The sequence below is a fragment of the Diabrotica virgifera genome, chromosome 9, assembly GCF_917563875.1.
Source record: "Diabrotica virgifera virgifera chromosome 9, PGI_DIABVI_V3a".
In the NCBI taxonomy this organism is placed as follows: domain Eukaryota; kingdom Metazoa; phylum Arthropoda; class Insecta; order Coleoptera; family Chrysomelidae; genus Diabrotica; species Diabrotica virgifera.
The window spans coordinates 17,872,718-17,890,593 of NC_065451.1; the positions used below are offsets into that span (position 1 = coordinate 17,872,718).

At 31.4% G+C, this 17,876-nt stretch overlaps 1 protein-coding gene across 1 annotated transcript; it reads right to left on the reverse strand.

Annotated features, from left to right (window-relative positions):
• Positions 1–3,842: 3,842 nt before the first annotated feature.
• Positions 3,843–16,992, reverse strand: LOC114328496 (uncharacterized). The gene is made up of 5 exons (XM_050662576.1): positions 16,976–16,992; positions 16,483–16,806; positions 16,307–16,406; positions 6,454–6,612; positions 3,843–3,899 (listed from the first exon to the last, which is right to left on the reverse strand). Exons 1-5 carry the CDS (start codon positions 16,990–16,992, stop codon positions 3,843–3,845), a joined length of 657 nt encoding a protein of 218 aa, XP_050518533.1.
• Positions 16,993–17,876: the final 884 nt, after the last annotated feature.

Sequence of the window (17,876 nt, forward strand, 5' to 3'; positions counted from 1 at the left end):
TACTTTAACAACAAGCCATGCTCTTCATCAGTACAGGGTGTTTCTAAATAAGTACGACAAACTTTAAGGGGTAATTCTGCATGAAAAAATAATGACCATTTGCTTTATAAACATATGTCCGCAAGTGCTTCGCCTCTGAAATACAGGATGTTGAATTTTTTCCTACAAACCGACTATTTATTTATTGCATTAAAACCGGTTGAGATATGCAAATGAAATTTGGTGGATTTTAAGAAATAGTTATTGCGTATTTTTTGACATGCAATTAAGAATTTTATATTCACGTATGCACGCCAATGGTGAATATAAAATTTTTAATTGTATGTCAAAAAATGTGCAATAACTACGTCATGAAACCCACCAAATTTTATTTGCATATCTCAACCAATTTTTAAGCAATAAATAAATCGTCAATTTGTAAGAAAAAATTCAACATCCCGTATCTCGGCAACGAAGCATTTGCGGGCATACGATTGTAGAGCAAACTGTCATTATTTTTTAATGCAGAATTACCCCTTAAAGTTTGTCGCCCTGGTTCTCGCATTTAGAAACACCCTGTACTGATAAAGACCATGCCTAATTATTAAAGTACCTAATAACTTTTGTACTATCCAACATAAGCGAATGAATCATGAAACAGAATATTAAGAAAACCTGAGGCTACTGTAGGGCTTTAATTTCAGTGTTTTATAAATACTAGAATATTTCACAGGGTGTTGCAAACTTTAGGGAAAAAACACAGTTTGATTGGTACACCCGGTAGGTATACAATGAAAATTTACCTGTTTAGCAACAACATTATTACTATATACAGCGATATTGTTAAAGAATAATGCCATAAGATATTGAAAAAATTACTTAAAGCGGACCACAGGTTTACGAGATACAAGACATGAAAAATGACCTATTTTTTGGGGTGCCCGTTTTCTATGACGCGCAGTGTAGTTCACAACATTTAAATTAGAATGATATATTTGCACATTAAAACATAATTTTTAATTCTAAACAACTTTTCGTAATAGCAATTTTCCATATTATGAATTTAAATACGTATATAAACAAAGTTTTCGTTATGATAATGCTCGCATTTTCAGCTTGTTTATTTCTTAAGCATTCCCTATACCTAAATGCTTTAATTTGTGCTTAATTGTTAATCGCGACAAGAATGTTAACTAAGTAGGTATTTTGATAGCTATTGGCTATTATATCATTATTGGCAATACTAAAGATCAGTCTAGATTAATATGTATTTATTTCCGAAAAATTATTTGTGATTGAATGTTTTCACGGTCAACCTAATAAAATTTCACGCATTTTTTGTTGAAATTAATGTTTGGCTTGAATCACCAATAACACAAATTAAAGCAGTTAGGTATAGGGAATGCTTAAGAAATAAAACAGTAGCATAAAATATCATTTTATTACAATAATAAAATATAGGGTGTTCCATTTAAGAAAACTCAGAAAATACTCTTTCCGAGTTTCGACCAACCCTGTATAGTATAATTCAACATTTAGCTATACTAATAATTTTTAACATAAGTAGACTATATTAAAAATCATTTGAATAATAAATAGAGTTTTTGATGTCAAACTACTACAATTCTACAGGGTGTGAATGTTGCTAGGAAATTAAGAAAAAAACGTAATTATCTTTTAAACTACCCTGTATAACATTACAAAACCTCATATTTAAGAAAGAAGACATCCAGGAGAATCCAAAAATGTAAAAATATACAGGATGTTCCATTAAAAACGAAATTATAAGCCACTTCCGGTATAACCGGAAGTAGCAAATCGATGAAAATATTTTCATTAAAGAGACCACTCTTCAAAACCCCTTCATTCCAATTTTCATGATTCTGTTTTCTTTAGTTCTCGAGATATTTCTAATAGGACTTTTATCTGCCTCACCCTGTATACACAGTACCTACACATCTAAATTATTAAAAACACGCAAACACAAACCTAAGCAAACGGAAGCAAACAATACAAGACTGTTCTACACACAATACAGTCACAATCGGAACGATGTTATGAACAGTGAAAACTAAGACCATTGTTTAAAACAGAATTTTTTAAATAGTCTTTAAGTCTTTTTTAAACAATGCTAAGGCAGTTTGAAATAAATAAAGGAATAACAGGTGCCTGTTGTTTCCGGTAAATCGGAGACAATGACCGCCGCTCTGCCGCCGCCACAAATACACATTATTTCTCAAATATTATATTATAGTATTTTTACTACAAAAGCGATATTACGTAGGTCAAAATTTTTGACGTAAGAGAGCTGTCAAAACATTAGAATGTGACTTTTCATTATTGCCATGTTTATAATAAACATGGCAATGATGAAAAGTCACATTCTAATGTTTTGACAGTTCTCTTAGAATGTGACTTTTCATTATTGCCATGTTTATAATAAACATGGCAATGATGAAAAGTCACATTCTAATGTTTTGACAGTTCTCTTACTTCAAAAATTTTGACCTACGTAATATCACTTTTGTAGTAAAAATACTATACATACTATCCCTTGCAAGATAATTCGGATGGAATTCTCCATATTAAGAGACTGGGCCAATATCAAACAGAAAATAATCTGGGGAATTCCATCCGAATTATCTTGCAACGGATAGTAGATATTTGTTGTTGAAATATTTGTCTGATGAAAATCGGTCCGGCTCAGCCGGACTTCCGGGTTATCGGGGGCCGACTTATCGGGGTTCCACTGTATAGTCCGTCCGCTATAACTTTTCCCATGCGGTACGATTCATTTTCAATCAAATTAAGTCAAAACAAAAAGTAAAACGTACGCCGATGTGTGTAGTATATAGTATACAGTATACAAAATGTATATACACATCGACGTTCTTTTCAATTTATGTTTTGACTTAATTTGATTGAAAATGAATCGTACCGCATGGGAAAAGTTATAGCGGACGGACTATATAAACTTTGGAAATCATGATTTGGGATTTACAATGTATATACTTTGTAAATTATGATTCGGGAGTGTTCCTAGTAACATTTAACGTGTCTTGGTTTGTTTATTTCTACTGCGTCTTGATTGTAAATTTAGTGTAGGTATTTCCGACGGATTACCTTAGGATCTAATAATTATTATTGTTGCACATTTTACGGTTGTGGCTAGGTTCACTGCCTGAAGTTAAACTGATATTTATAAATTTATCACTATCACACAAGTTCAAAAGGTTGGGTGGGTTTGAACCTGCGGACTAGATCTTGATTATCTAACACTTCGAACACTTCCCAGTTTGTATGGTTGTGGAGCCAGTTTTCGTGACCAATGGCAATCTTCTTAATTTCTTCTTTAATTGTTGCATACGAAGTTCCTGATTTAGTTTTTTGTTGCGGATATACCACGGATATACCATGGATAAAGATATACCATGACTATGTCTCTAAGTATGCAGTTTTGGACTCTATAAAGGCAAGCATAGTTATTTTCACTACTACAACCTCATAAATGTAAACCATAGAACCTTACTGATTTAAGTATTTGTTTGTAAACTATTACCTTGATTGTAAGTTGTAAATTTTGATCAATCTTTTTGTGTAAATATTATATATTATGTATATTGTCCTTTTATTAAATCTTGACTTGATCATATGTAGATGTTAAATGAGAAAAATAACTATGCTTATTAGTTTATTATGCTAGTTAAAATAGCTTTGCGAAATCTACCAAAGCTTACTAGATTTATAGCTACGTGAGATCTGTGAGAGCATTAAAAATGAAAGTGAAATGTATCATTAAGCGCTTTTTGTTTTATCCTCAAGAGCAGTGTGGTTGTTTACATAGTATAGTTGAAACCATCATATTACTTGTCATACATCGTGGTAAAAAATGTGCAAACTGTATAACATAGTTTCATGATCTAAAAATTAAACAATTAAAAAATTACATAAGAACCTACCACTTTACTGTGGCATATGTAGCATAATGTTTTAGATGGCATAATAGACCAGGGCGCATCTGTAACAATATTAGTACATTTGGACGTTGAGAGGTGACTCAAATTTTTTTGCAGAAATTGCTTGAAAATAACTTAAATAATACTATTTGAGTTATTCTCCCTCTCAAAATGGTCGGAACATTGTTTAAATAATCAAAATGTCAACAAATGAATCAAAAATTCGATATTTCTCTTGGTTTTTTGATTATAACTTTAAAAGTGTTCATTTTCGAGAAAAGTTGTACTGACATAAAAGTTGTATAATTAAATTTCCTACAATATAAAATTGGTTAAAAATTTAAAAAATGGTCACCCTTGTTGCAAAATATCAATAATTTCGAAAAAAACATACAAAAACAAGTAAACTAAAAAGGGGTAGTTCCCTGGATTGGCTGTATACCTTATAGTTAAACAAACTGGAACATGAAGTAAAAACCACTTCTATGTAAAAGGTATATTTACTAAAAATTTTTAGAATCCCAATGGATTCAATAAAATGAGTTCATCAGAACGTTTTCAAACCTATCGGTCCATCATCAGTGATTTGAATACTTGCAAAATAGCCCCAGAACCAAACAATGGTTGTGATTATAAATAATTCTACATTATGTTGAAATAAATTTAAAATGGCTAAACGCCGATGTTCAAGGATTAAACCTCTGGGAACATGGTGAAACTCTACCCGAGGACCCAATCAACCATCTTCGGTCAACGATGACTACTAAGTCTTTAGTCTTTCGGTCACTTAGTAGTCATCGTTGACCGAAGATGGTTGATTGGGTCCTCGGGTAAAGTTTCACCATGTTCCCAGAGGTTTAATCCTTGAACATCGGCGTTTAGCCATTTTAAATTTATTTCAACATAATGTAGATTTATTTATAATCACAACCATTGTTTGGTTCTGGGGCTATTTTGCAAGTATTCAAATCACTGATGATGGACCGATAGGTTTGAAAACGTTCTGATGAACTCATTTTATTGAATCCATTGGGATTCTCAAAATTTTTAGTAAATATACCTTTTACATAGAAGTGGTTTTTCATGTTCCAGTTTGTACAAAAACAAGTATTCGCATTTTACGTTTTTCAACCATTTATACTACACTTAGGACCTTCATATTTCACCCAGAAAAACTTTATGATACAGTAAAACAATACTGTAAATTTCATTAAGATCGATTCAATAGATTTGGCAAAATAAATTTTGCAATCCAGCTTACGCAAAAAAATTCATTTTTTTTTAAATGTTACAGGACTGAAAATAAAGCAGATAGTAAGTTGAAATTTTTTTGTCTTATAGAAGTGTACTGTACCTTTCATTTGCAATTTGCAAAACTAAAATCTATTAACAACCACGGCGTCAGCAATTTTTTTAAATAAACATTAATTATTGGTGCTACGCGCAGGACAGCGGATAGCTTGCTCTGATTGGGCATTCCAATGACCTTTGATAATGATTGATACATTTTAATTTTTATTACATTTCGATATAAATAAATAAATTTGTTTATTGCAAAATAAAAACACGTACTCTATCCTTTGAAATAACACTTTTTTTCACAAAAACTTTCTTTGTTCGTATATTTTAACTTACAAAATAAAAGTTTATTATTTTTAAACATATGCAATTGTTTAAACAATATTTCACAAACAATAATAAAATTAGTTTGATTTTTGTGGAATTAAAATATTAAAATACAACAAAATATAGAGTAAGAAAATAATATATTAGATAAAGATTCGAAGAAATTTTGGTGGAATCAACTTGTGTGAATCGAACACCGCTGTCCTGCGCGTAGCACCAAAAATTAAGGTTTATTTAAAAAATTTCCTGACACCGTGGTAATTAATCGATTTTAATTTTGCAAATTGCAAATGAAAGGTACAGTACACTTCTATGTATAAGCGAAAAAAATTAAACTTGCTATCTGCTTTATTTTTAGTCCTGCAACATTTTAAAAAATGAATTTTTTTTGCGAAAGCTGAATTGCAAAATTTATTTTGCAAAATCTATTAAACCCATCTTAGTGAAACTTACAGTGTTGTTTTACTATATATCATAAAGTTTTTCTGGGTAAAATATAAAGGCCTTAGGTGTAGCATAAATGTTTGAAAAACGTAAAATGCGAATACTTGTTTTTGATTGGTTTTTTCTCAATTATTGCTATTTTGCAACAAAAGTGAGTATTTTTTAAATTTATAAACCAATTCTATATTGGATTAGGAAATTTAATTACGCAACTTTTATGTCAGTACAACTTTTCTCAGAAATAAATAGTTTTAAAGTTATAATCAAAAAACCAATAAAAAATCGAATTTTTCCTTCATATTTTGACATTTTGATTATTTAAACAATGTTCCGGACCTTTTTGAGTGGGAGGATAACTGAATTATTATTATTTGAGCTATTTTCAAGCAATTTCTGCAAAAAAAATTGAGTCACCTCAAAGTCATAATTATTTTATCAAACATTTTACCTTTGTAAAACAAATAAGCGACATCTCTCCCAATGCAGTTGATTTCAATGCTAACTTTTGTTGTGATCTTAGCATCATCAGTAACAGCACTTTTTTGTCGCTCTCATTTGCATCAACCCACATTACGCTATTATATATTACATCAGCTATTGATTTGCTCTAAAATAATGTATATAATATAAGATACAACTTTATCATAAAACGAAAGAAGAAGTCAGCATCTCGCATATAAAATCAATTTTACCAAGTAGGTAATATGTCCATATTCTTGGATTGGTAATATAAAAATATCTAAAATGAATAACCATTTTCAATTTCGTTGCAACACGAAACTACAGCTGCATCATTATTCCAGTTCAATCAGAGAGCGCAACAAGCACCTCTACCGGTTTCGAAACTTATTAGTATCTCATCAGGAGGCACATATGCTGCTCTCTCTGACCCAACTAGGACAAACCCCGGCGTGCAGTCACGGATTGCAACGAACGAAATGGCAGGGATACCCTAGCGGCAACTGCTATCAAAAAACTAAGTTTTCAATCTAATAGCACATAAAACAACATTCAAAAATGTCATTCTACATCCTACCAGACTGAAAACAATGGGAACCTTCTCTGGTAACACCTCCGAGGCTTCTACAATTTGCAAGCCATAACGGATGCTGAGACTAAGGAAGATGAGGGAATTTTACAATTAATAATTCACGTCCCATCTGCTTAGCGCGGTAAAGTTCCAACGAGAAATTATAAAAATATCTATTCGAGTATCATGGATTCTTATTTATGCTGAAAAATTACAATTTAGCCTTGATATTCCATTGGATATTGTTTCCACATATGAAATGTGGTGGCCGTAGCATAGTGGCTATGTTACTGGTTTAAAAATCTGTAGAACCCCGGGTACGAATCCCGGCACTAACAAATTCTTCAATTTCTATTCAGCTGTCACCGTGCTTCCGAGGACACGTCAAGCCGTCGGTACCGGCTACGTAAGGTGGCATAGCTTGGTTTTTGACTAATAATACTTGAAGACTGCTGGCAATCAACAAAGCAGTAAATATTTTTGGAAAAAACTGTCTTTTCTTATAAATCAATTGTCATACTATTCTAACCTTGCTAGATTTATATTACCAGAGAACGGTAGTTCTCGTCAGTGGCGCACAATACCCATACATGCGTCACTATATATACACGAAATTTTCGATTTTCTAAATCAGATTGAATTGAAAATCCCATATCCCATCTTAAAGTTTAGGAAAAGACTCGCCCATTCATATGTCAACTCTCCAATAATTTAAGTCTGTTGCGGTTTCTGATAGTACTGATCATTACCTTTCCAAAGCATCTCTAATTTTGAAAATCGGTTATACATTATTTCTCATGATCATTTTTCAGCGCGTCACAGTTTTTCGATTTCTTTCTAACGCATTAAATTGTATGTGACAGAAAAAAAAGCACGTCGGTGATTACATTTCGTCGGTGACATTTTTATAACATTTATTCTAGTTATTCTAGTTGTCGATAGATGGCGCCATAATAAAAAAATAATTTTTTTTAATTAGATAATAATATTACAAATATAATCTGTATAATTTATAAGACTATACAAATCAAAGAAAATACCATTTTATAAATGCAAGAAACACATTTGATTTGTTTTTATTCCAAATTGAAAATAAAATGTGACACTGTCAGATTTAACTAAAATGTCATGTTAGAATAAATGTCATAAATGTGTATTATCACGGACTTACCCTTTTTCCTATCATTTGTTACGCACTGAAAAATGATCATGAAAATGACAATACCATTCAAAAGTTACCGAGCTCAGAAGTATGACTCAATTTTTATTCAAAAAGGGTAAAATGCTTGTGGATAATATGTATGTATGTATATATGTATGTATGTATGTATGTATGTATGTATGTATGTATGTATGTATGTATGTATGTATGTATGTATGTATGTATGTATGTATGTATGTATGTATGTATGTATGTATGTATGTATGTATGTATGTATGTATGTATGTATGTATGTATGTACCTATGTATGTATGTATGTATGTATGTATGTATGTATGTGTGTGTAAAAGTTACACCGATCTGAATTTTTTTTCTGTGTTTCAAGAGGAGGTCTGGGCCGATTCAGAACCGGTGTAGATTGTCACTTTTGACCACCCATAAGCCAGCTATAGGGCTTGGTAGATACAAAATGGCATATTTTTTGAGCCTATATATCTTAGGATCAAGGAGAAACAGGAAAACAGCAAATACACCAAATCAAGAGAGTTGAGTGAAGCTTTCCAATGGTGCCTATGCGGTTAGGATCAGACATGCACACGGCTCAGTATAGCCAAAAAATTGAAAAACTAAACTTTAAAAATTTTGCAGATTTGACAATTACCCAAAATTTCAACCTACGAATTACGCCAATAACTAAGAATTTTTAAGAGGACTCTAGACGCGTCTAACGGTGTATATGTCATATCTGGGAAAATTCGAATTTTTAAGTTATAGCCTTCATAAGTATGATCAAATCTATCTCTTATGGGGAAAACGGTTTTTCAAGTTCAGTAATTCCTGTATTACCTTCAGTTGTCGTACTTGACCTTGGATGAATCAGATCCTACTTGTCAATAAATTTCAAACTCACGTTTAATGATGAAAATCGGTTTAGCCCTTCAGAAGTTATTGAGCTCCAAAAGTATAATCCATTTAACCATTATCGCCGAAGTGGTTTATGTAATTGTAGTGGTTACGACGCTAAAATTGTGCAATCTGAGTTCATTTTGCCGGTCATAATTATTAGGATGGCTGGGATATGAACTCGGATTGTCTTATCACAAGTCTGGTGTCATAACTACTAGATCATTTGGGAAAGAATGCGACAAAGGCGACCAATCATAACGCTTAACGTGTAATCGAGAAACATTACATTTAACTTCATACATTTAATTTATAAAATTTTTTGAAAAACTCCTGATACAAGAATAAAAAACCGCTAAACGCCGTAAAAATGAGTGGCCCATACAATATTCCAGCTATAAAAGAGCTGATATGAATATTACGTGGAACGAAAATGTATTTTCATTTTGATGGAAAATAACATTTTAGTTTTATTTTGAAACATTTGCTAAATTTGAAGTAAAACGAGCCACAAAAGAGCCTCAAAATGCAAATTGTATCAAAAGTTACTCTTTTGTGGCGCATTTTACTTCAAATTTAGCAAATATTATGGAAAAAATCATTTAAAATAAAACTAGAATTTTGTTTTGCATCAAAATGAAATAGTTATTTTCCTAACTAGTGCGGAAAGTGATACTTTCCCAGACGAGACTGCCGTTGAACCGAAAGACGCGATAGCGGAGTTCGGGCAAGCGGTCGAGTGCGGGGAAGACACTTTCCGCATGAGTTACGAATAATATTTTTTCTAGGGCCGTACGTTTGGAAAAAAGCCACAACAACTAGAGTTATATCAATTTTTATTTAGGAGTGAAAATACACAAATTAATTCTTTGACAAGGTTGTCAAAACCGAACTTTCAATATAATTGGTTACCATGACGACGATCTTGGTTTCCATGGCCACTATTCAAAACCACTGTTAATAATTGTGTACTGATTTGTCATATTAGAATTATTATTACTGATTAGAATTACTGATTTGTCATATTTGTACATGTCATATTAGAATGTCATTTAAACATAAATAACATAAACGACCTTTATAAGGAATTAAAAGATTTAAAATGTTTTTTCCCAATAAACCTTAATACTTTAATATTTACAAATGATATGGAAATTCTTCATCTCATTTATAAACATGTTAAATTATGTAAATACAAGTTGTAAACGTAATATAATAGGCATAATTTGTTAATGTGGTTTGAAAAAATTTAAAAAAAAATATATATAAAAAAAACACATAATAAAATAATAAATAAAAAAAAAATAGAAACAAACATAAAAAAAAGAAAAAAAAAATAGAAACAAACATAAAAAAAAGAAAAACAAAAAAAAAGAAACAAAAACAAAAAGAAAAAACAGTAAAATAATTAAAAAAAAAAACAAAAAAAAAAAAAAAAGAAAGCTACACAATGTACCAATGTATCTATAAAAATAATATTGTAGAATGTACTTATGTTTATAAGAAATTTATGACTATGAATCTGCAATCAATCACAAACAAGTCTGGCTAATTGGCTCTGCCAAAGCCATTTTTCAAAAAAAAAAAAAAAAAAAAAAAAAAAAAAAAAAAAAAAAAAAAAAAAAAGACTTTCGAATATAATATAAAAATAATTTTATTTCATCGAATTGGCGTGTTAGTTTCATTAAAACATGAACATAAAGAGATACATTTGAAATTAGTAAATAATATCTAATTATTAGTTTATTGCATGTATTATAATTATTTTAAGGCCATATTAAAAAGGTGTTTTACTTTCCCGCATGTCGTGCGGGAAAGTGTAACTTTCGGAAACGAAATGCGTACGGGAAAGTGGCTGTTTTAGCACGGCCGTAGAAAAATACATTTTGGCGCCACGTAATATTCATATCAGATCTTTTGTAGCTGTAATATTGTATGCGCCACTCATTTTTACGGCGTTTAGCGGTTTTTTATTCTTGCACATATTACATCAAAAAATAAAATGCAAAACAGAAGACTAAAGGGAAGGCGTCATAACTTGGAGTCTAGTGGCTTGTGACCGGCAATTTCGAACCAGAAATTAAAGGTCCGGAATCAATTTAAACTGCAGCGCTATCGGAAAACGCTGACAGGAATAGGATAGGACATCAATTAATGGAAGACGATTTTCTCGACATAAAATTAAATACATACAGAATCAGATTATTGAAAATCGGAAGAGCGGACTTTCTTAAAAAGAAAAAGAAAGAAAAGAAAACACAAAGGAATATCTGTCGTATGATATCGTATATTTTTCATTAATTTATGTTGGTTAGATAGATTTGTCTTAGAATATTTTCAATAACCTTTCAACATCTATCAATATCTATATGGACATCTATCAATATCAGTGACAGCAGTAACTACCAAATAATTATAAAGATAATAATTACCTCTTCTTGAATCTCATTAGCGAACCAAAAGAAAAAATACATTTGTATAACTGTCATATTGAATCCAGCAAAACATCTAAGTTTTAATTGTAACGATTCTTCCTAAAAAATGTACCAATCACTTGCGCTTTCTGTTTTTAATTGCAATAATTAAAAAAATAGGGTCTGGGTTTGTCCTAGTTGGGTCAGAGAGAGCAGCATATGTGCCTCCTGAAAAGAGAGTAATAAGTTTTGAAACCGGTAGAGGTGCTTGCTGCACTCTCTGATTGAACTGACATAATGATGCGGCTGTAGTTTCGTGTTGCAACGAAATTTAAAGTAGTTATTCATTTTTGATTGCAATAATTAAATTGATTAGTAAATAACGTACACTGAAAATACCATGGACGGATATGCTGACAAATGTGAGCTTAAGAGAGCAAATGCTGCCAAGCGAGCTTCTAGCGCTAAAATTTTAATGTCACCATTGCATGCGGTTGTCTTTTTAAAGAGAGATCACATGCTATGATTTTTTTTGTGACGGATATTCTGATGCCCTAGCGGCGGAGTTGGGGTTGATTTCATGTAATCGAATGAACTATCTTTCAGTAAAGTCGTGCCAGGAACGCAACTCATAAATTTGGCAATATCAGTTTAAAGTCTTCTACTTTAAAATGTATCATATGTATCTGAATTGCCGATATAAATGATACTCCGTTCTTTAACGGTAAAATATTGCAAAACCTCTAAATTTTAAAGAACCGCTTGGATTGACATGAAATTTGGCATAGACATAGCTAACAAGTCAAAGAAAAAAAGTGATATTGTGCCGATATGTGCTTTTGCCCTCGGGGTGGTTTTCACCCCCTCTTGAGGGTGAAAAAATTTTCGTCCAAAGAAAGTAAGGAAATGGATAAACTGGCTAATTTTAAGTAACTTTTGTTCTATGGAGTTTTTTCACTAAGTCAATACTTTTCGAGTTATTTGGCAGTGAATATGTTCATTTTTTCAACAAAATAACCACGCTTTTAGACGGTTTTTCGCAAATAACTCAAATAGTAAGTATTTTATCGAAAAAACATTCTTAGCAAAAATATAGCCTGTAAAAAATAAAAAGAAAATGGTGTATATATCACGTCTCTACACCTAGTAGAAGCAGAGTTATAGTTAATGAAAAATAAGTTCATATACGTCAAATTCCAAATGGAATACTTTCACGTGAAATAACCAAAAATGAAGCACATTTCGGGGAAAACTCATTACAACTTATTTAAATTGTTTAAAAAAAGCTTCATTTTTGTTTTATAAAAAAAATTCTAGCATCAAAATTAAACAAGTTACGCTCAAAATAAAGTTAGTCTATAAAATAAATGATCTGTAAGTTTCATCGGTTCAAAATCCTTATTATTGAAAGGGCTGTAGTTAAAAAGGGTTGAACTAGTCACTGATCACGAATGTATGCAAATTTAGAAACACCAAATCTTAATCAATTTTTGTCTAACAGAAAAACAAAAAAATACATGATGTTCAAAAAAGCAAATCTGACTATTTTTGTTTTTCGAGATTGTTGGTATCTCTAACAATTTTTAAGTTATTGTAAAAAATAGCATATTTCTCAAAATTTAAATTTTTAAAAATTTTACTTTGAAACCAATTTTTTTCAAAAATAAGCACTTGGAATCGATGAAACTTACAGATCATATAAACACAACATAAGTAAAATAATTTGTGGAGCGGTAACGATTAATTTCATTTAAGTTGCTAATTAGGGAGTGGTCTTCCCGATTTTCTTTTGCAAAAACAAAAGGGACCAACTTTATTTTGAGCGTAACTTGCTTAAATTTAATGTTAAAGACTTTTTGTAAAAACAGAAATAAAGCTTTTTTTAAACACTTTAAAAAAGTTATAATGGGTTCTCCCCAAAAAGTGCCTAATTTTTTGGATATTTCTCGTCGAAATATTCTATTTGAAATTTGTTAAATATGAGTCTATTTTTCATTGGCTATAACTCTGGTTCTACGAGATCCAGAGACGTAACGCTTACACCATTTTTTTTTACTTTTTTATAGGTTATATTTTTGCTAAGAACGTTTTTTTCGACAAAATACTTACTTTTTGAGTTATTTGCGAAAATCCGTCTAAAAATGTGGTTATTTTGTTGAAAAATGAACATATTCACTCGCAAATAACTCGAAAAGTGTTGACTTGGCGAAAAAGCTCCATAGAACAAAAGTTACTTAGAATTAGTCAGTTTACCCATTTTCGGACTTATTTTGAACATATATTTTTTCACCCCAAAAAGGGGGTGAAAGTCAACCCCAGGGCAAAAGCACACATCGGCACAATATCACTTTTTTCTTTGACATGTAAGCTATATGTATGCCAAATTTCATGTCAATCCAAGCGGTTCTTTAAAATTTAGAGCAAAAACCGTGAAAGAATGGACTATGAGTCAAATTAAATAAATTATTAGAAGAATTTTTTTACTAAGCAACAACATTTTTGTTTATGTTAGTAGGATTTTGTATTTTGACAACGGCACCCGATTTGGGCGTCGAAACGTTAATAAAAATCATTTTTTAATAATATTGTGGCTTATTTCCCATTATAAATAGTTAAAATCTTCAATTTGGCTTGACGCAGGACAGATCAGCAACTTATTTATAAGGAGCTAATTAAGTAAATAAATAAATAAAAGTTATTATTCATTGATCTTGAGAAAGCATATGGTAGAGTTCCTCCAGAGGTTCTCTGGTGGACGCTCAAAAAGAAAAGTGGTTCTCGGTGAGTGTGTAAATATCGTCATATTATCGACTGAAACATTTTGTATGAAAGGGGGATTAGAATTTGGCAATGTTGGATCCAATAGTGGATACCCAGAGAAGATAAAGACACCAAGGCAGACCAGCAAAAAGATTAATGGATAACTTGAGAACAACAGTGGGGAATTGGATACAGAAGGCACAAGAAATGGAAGAAGATAGAGGAGACCTATATCCAACAGTGGATGCAAGAGGTTGAGGAATGATGACAATGTATTTAATAATAGGGAAACTAAAGAGTCCTTGATTTTTTATATATGCTAACGATGCAGTCATTTGGACCAACGATTGGAACATTGGGAAGAAAAACAATTAAAGCTTAGTAGGACAATTAGAAGCAGGAGGAGAACCTAGCGTAGGAGGAAAATAACGTATCTAGAATGTTTATTTAACAATGAAACTACTCCCAAAAATCGGCAAATAAAGCTTGATGGTTTATCGCGTTTGTTTGTGGTAATGGCTTATCTCTGCCTGTCAAAGATTTCTGTCTCTGTGACCGTTCTCAAAAGAATAGTTATTCTTTCAAACGCAGAAATAATTGTTAGTTAAAATGTATGTATTACACCGTTCTTAGGCGTCAACGCCCTTCGGTAGGGATTTATGGGGGAGTATCACTGAACCGCAAGCCCTTATCCCTTGCCGTACTGCTCCCTCATAGATCGATCAGATGCCCGCATATTCCAGTCTAAGCGCCAGATTCATATTTAGAATTTTACACTGGCGCGTTAGCCTTTTTGTTTTTCCGATGGGCTGGGCTGGGTTTGAACTCACATACCTCAAGGCGAAGTGAAGTGTGGATCAGCCGCTAGTCGCACTGAGCTATCCGATCGACTGTTAGTTAAAAAATGATTAAGAGGCTACAGTAGCGATCAACAGGTAGCAACAAACGCGTTCCAAGTTTACGGCTCTAATTTTGAATATTTTGTCGAGATATTTGGCACACATATTCGTAATATAATAAAGAATGGCGGTACAGAGCCCAATTTCAGAAATATGTTAGTACGTGGAAATTACTCTATAACTAAATAAAATATTGAAAAAAGGAGCGTGTACCGCCATTAAGAAGAAACAAATTTTTTCTTCAAATAAACTTTTTTATCCCATGCCTAGATTTTGTGTAATCTTGGAACTACTAAAATTTTTTATTTCTAACAAGAAATTGAACATATTATAACTGAATAACTAATTAGGAAACATAGAGAAATTATCACTGTCATTTTGACAAACCTGCGTCAGATTTTCTCTAATCTGTTCTGTCATCTTTATCGATATATGTTCAGTGCAGTAGTGTGTTAATTTAAGAATTCGTTATTGTTGTTTCATAGGAAAGTGTTTATTGATAGTTAATTTATTATATATTTGTTGTTGTTGTAAAGTTGTTGGCCTGTTTGAAAGAATATATTGTTATTAATTGTGAGTTTTAGTTATATGTAGGTAGGTAAGTATATTTTACGTAAAAATATTTCGAATTCTAATGCGAGTATATAAAGTTTTAGGAGGATTTTTTATTCTAAAAATATTATCAATAGTTTAACAAAATGGAAAAAGTAAATCAAACGAAAAATAAAGTGAAACCTTTCAAGAAAAAGTCCATTAGAAACCGTGCCAAAATTATGCGAAAATCGAAATTTGTTTCGCTTCACAACAAAAAATGATTATTTATTATTGTTTTATTATTAGATATTTCATGCAAATACCTTTCTAAATACCTATCTTAACATAAAATTTTCACCCATTTTGGTTTATTTTTATAAATATCTATTTATTAATAATAAAATCGTTTTCTATTACGTCCATTTTGCGCGACTGTGATATTGTCAAAAAAATTAATCTTAGATAATGTCAAAGATTACCACTGTTGCCAAAGTTTATGATACTATCTCCCGAAGTTATATTTTGTTGCTACCTGTTGATCGCTACTCTTTACTCTTAATAAATGATTAATAAAAAATGTTTAATAAAATAATATTTACTGTCAACGTTGGTATCATAAAAGCTGCTGTATCTAATACATAGCTGACATACTGTATCAAAATGATTTCCTTTAGAGAATGTTGAATCCAGTTCATAAGTCTAAAAGGATAAAAAGGTATAAAACACAAATTATTATTTTTACAGTGATCACATTAAATGTTTATTGACATATTACCTTATAATCAGCTGATGAGATTTTACACAATCTTTCAATTTATTTTCACCAGATTTTTTAAGACCACAAACATTGGAGATATTTTCTATATTCAGCTGTCTTATATCATGTTTTAGTAAAGTAATTTGACCCAGAAGAAACAGTATCAAAGACATTGGTATTATCTTGTAGTAACAGAACAGTATCATCCCTATAAATACTGTTACGACGTCAAATAAAGAGCAAATCCATGGATAGTCTTCGACCATAAACGGATACCAGATCTGGAAGACAAATCCTCTCGCTAATGGACAATCTGGGTTATATTCTATATGCTTCGAATCGCTAAAAGAGATAGATTCATGTAAAAGAAGTCCAGCTAAAGTTATTGGAAATTTTATTAGTGTTATTGTGTATCCAAACAAAATATGGATAATTCACATATGTTTAGTTAATATTTAAAAAAGAAATAAAAAAGTTATGATAACTAGATAACATAGTAGCCTCGATTTACTGAGTGACTAAATCCATGATTAATGAAGGATATTCAGGAAACATTAGTGAACAGGCGACAAGGCAATGAGTTCGATTGACAATCCATCTGTGAAGAGATGCTACCTTGGGTTTCTGAGTACTGATCAGAACCCCCCAGGCAACCAAGTGACGTCAATAACGTCGAGGAAACGTCAGCCTTTGGTTAAATATATACACGTGTTTGAACATTAAGACGTATAAACGTCTTTTGTAGGTGATTTTAAATACGTAAGATTAATGACGTTAAAATACCTTTAAAAATACGTTTTCATTTCAGAGTATTTCAGACAGCCCAAGTCTGACATCACAAAAATGGGAGGAGCTTAACGGGTTAATGCTTATAATGTTCAGGGTTACCAGGTCTACTGACTTTTCAGTAGACCTACTGATTTTAACTCCAATTAGTGACCTACTGAAATCCATCAACATATTATATTGGCCGTTATTAGGTTATTAACAGGTAAATTTCTATGAAACGGGCTTCAAAAATACGAGATTATTTGGCCGCTTCCGTATAAATAAAGAATAATTATGACCTGGTATTAATGGATTATTTAAATAAGGAAATATTCATACAATTGGTTTTGAGAATTTTGAAACTGGCCGTTAGTACAGGTGGCCGATTTTGACAGATGACCGATAACAGAGGTCTTACTGTATTTACATGGCCTAAAAAGAATCTACTGATTTCTATTGATTTTTGAAAGCAAAACTACTGAAAAAGTAAATTTATTAGCCTTAAATTGTCATAAGAAATTTTTCATTTATTGTTTACGTGCTTTTTGTGGTAAAAAAGTACTTTTCATTTACATAGATATTTAGTTGAAGAAACGTGTTAATTAAGAGATTTTTATTCGTTTTTCTCAAGTGAGTTGTGAGTT

Excerpts from the sequence above, each read along its gene's own strand:
- LOC114328496 (XM_050662576.1), bottom strand. Across the intron at positions 6,613-16,306 it reads TTATGATACCAACGTTGACA|AGCAAATCAATAGCTGATGT; the intron begins GTAAATATTATT and ends ACATTATTTTAG. Across the intron at positions 3,900-6,453 it reads CGCTTATTTGTTTTACAAAG|ATCATGAAACTATGTTATAC; the intron begins GTAAAATGTTTG and ends TTTAATTTTTAG.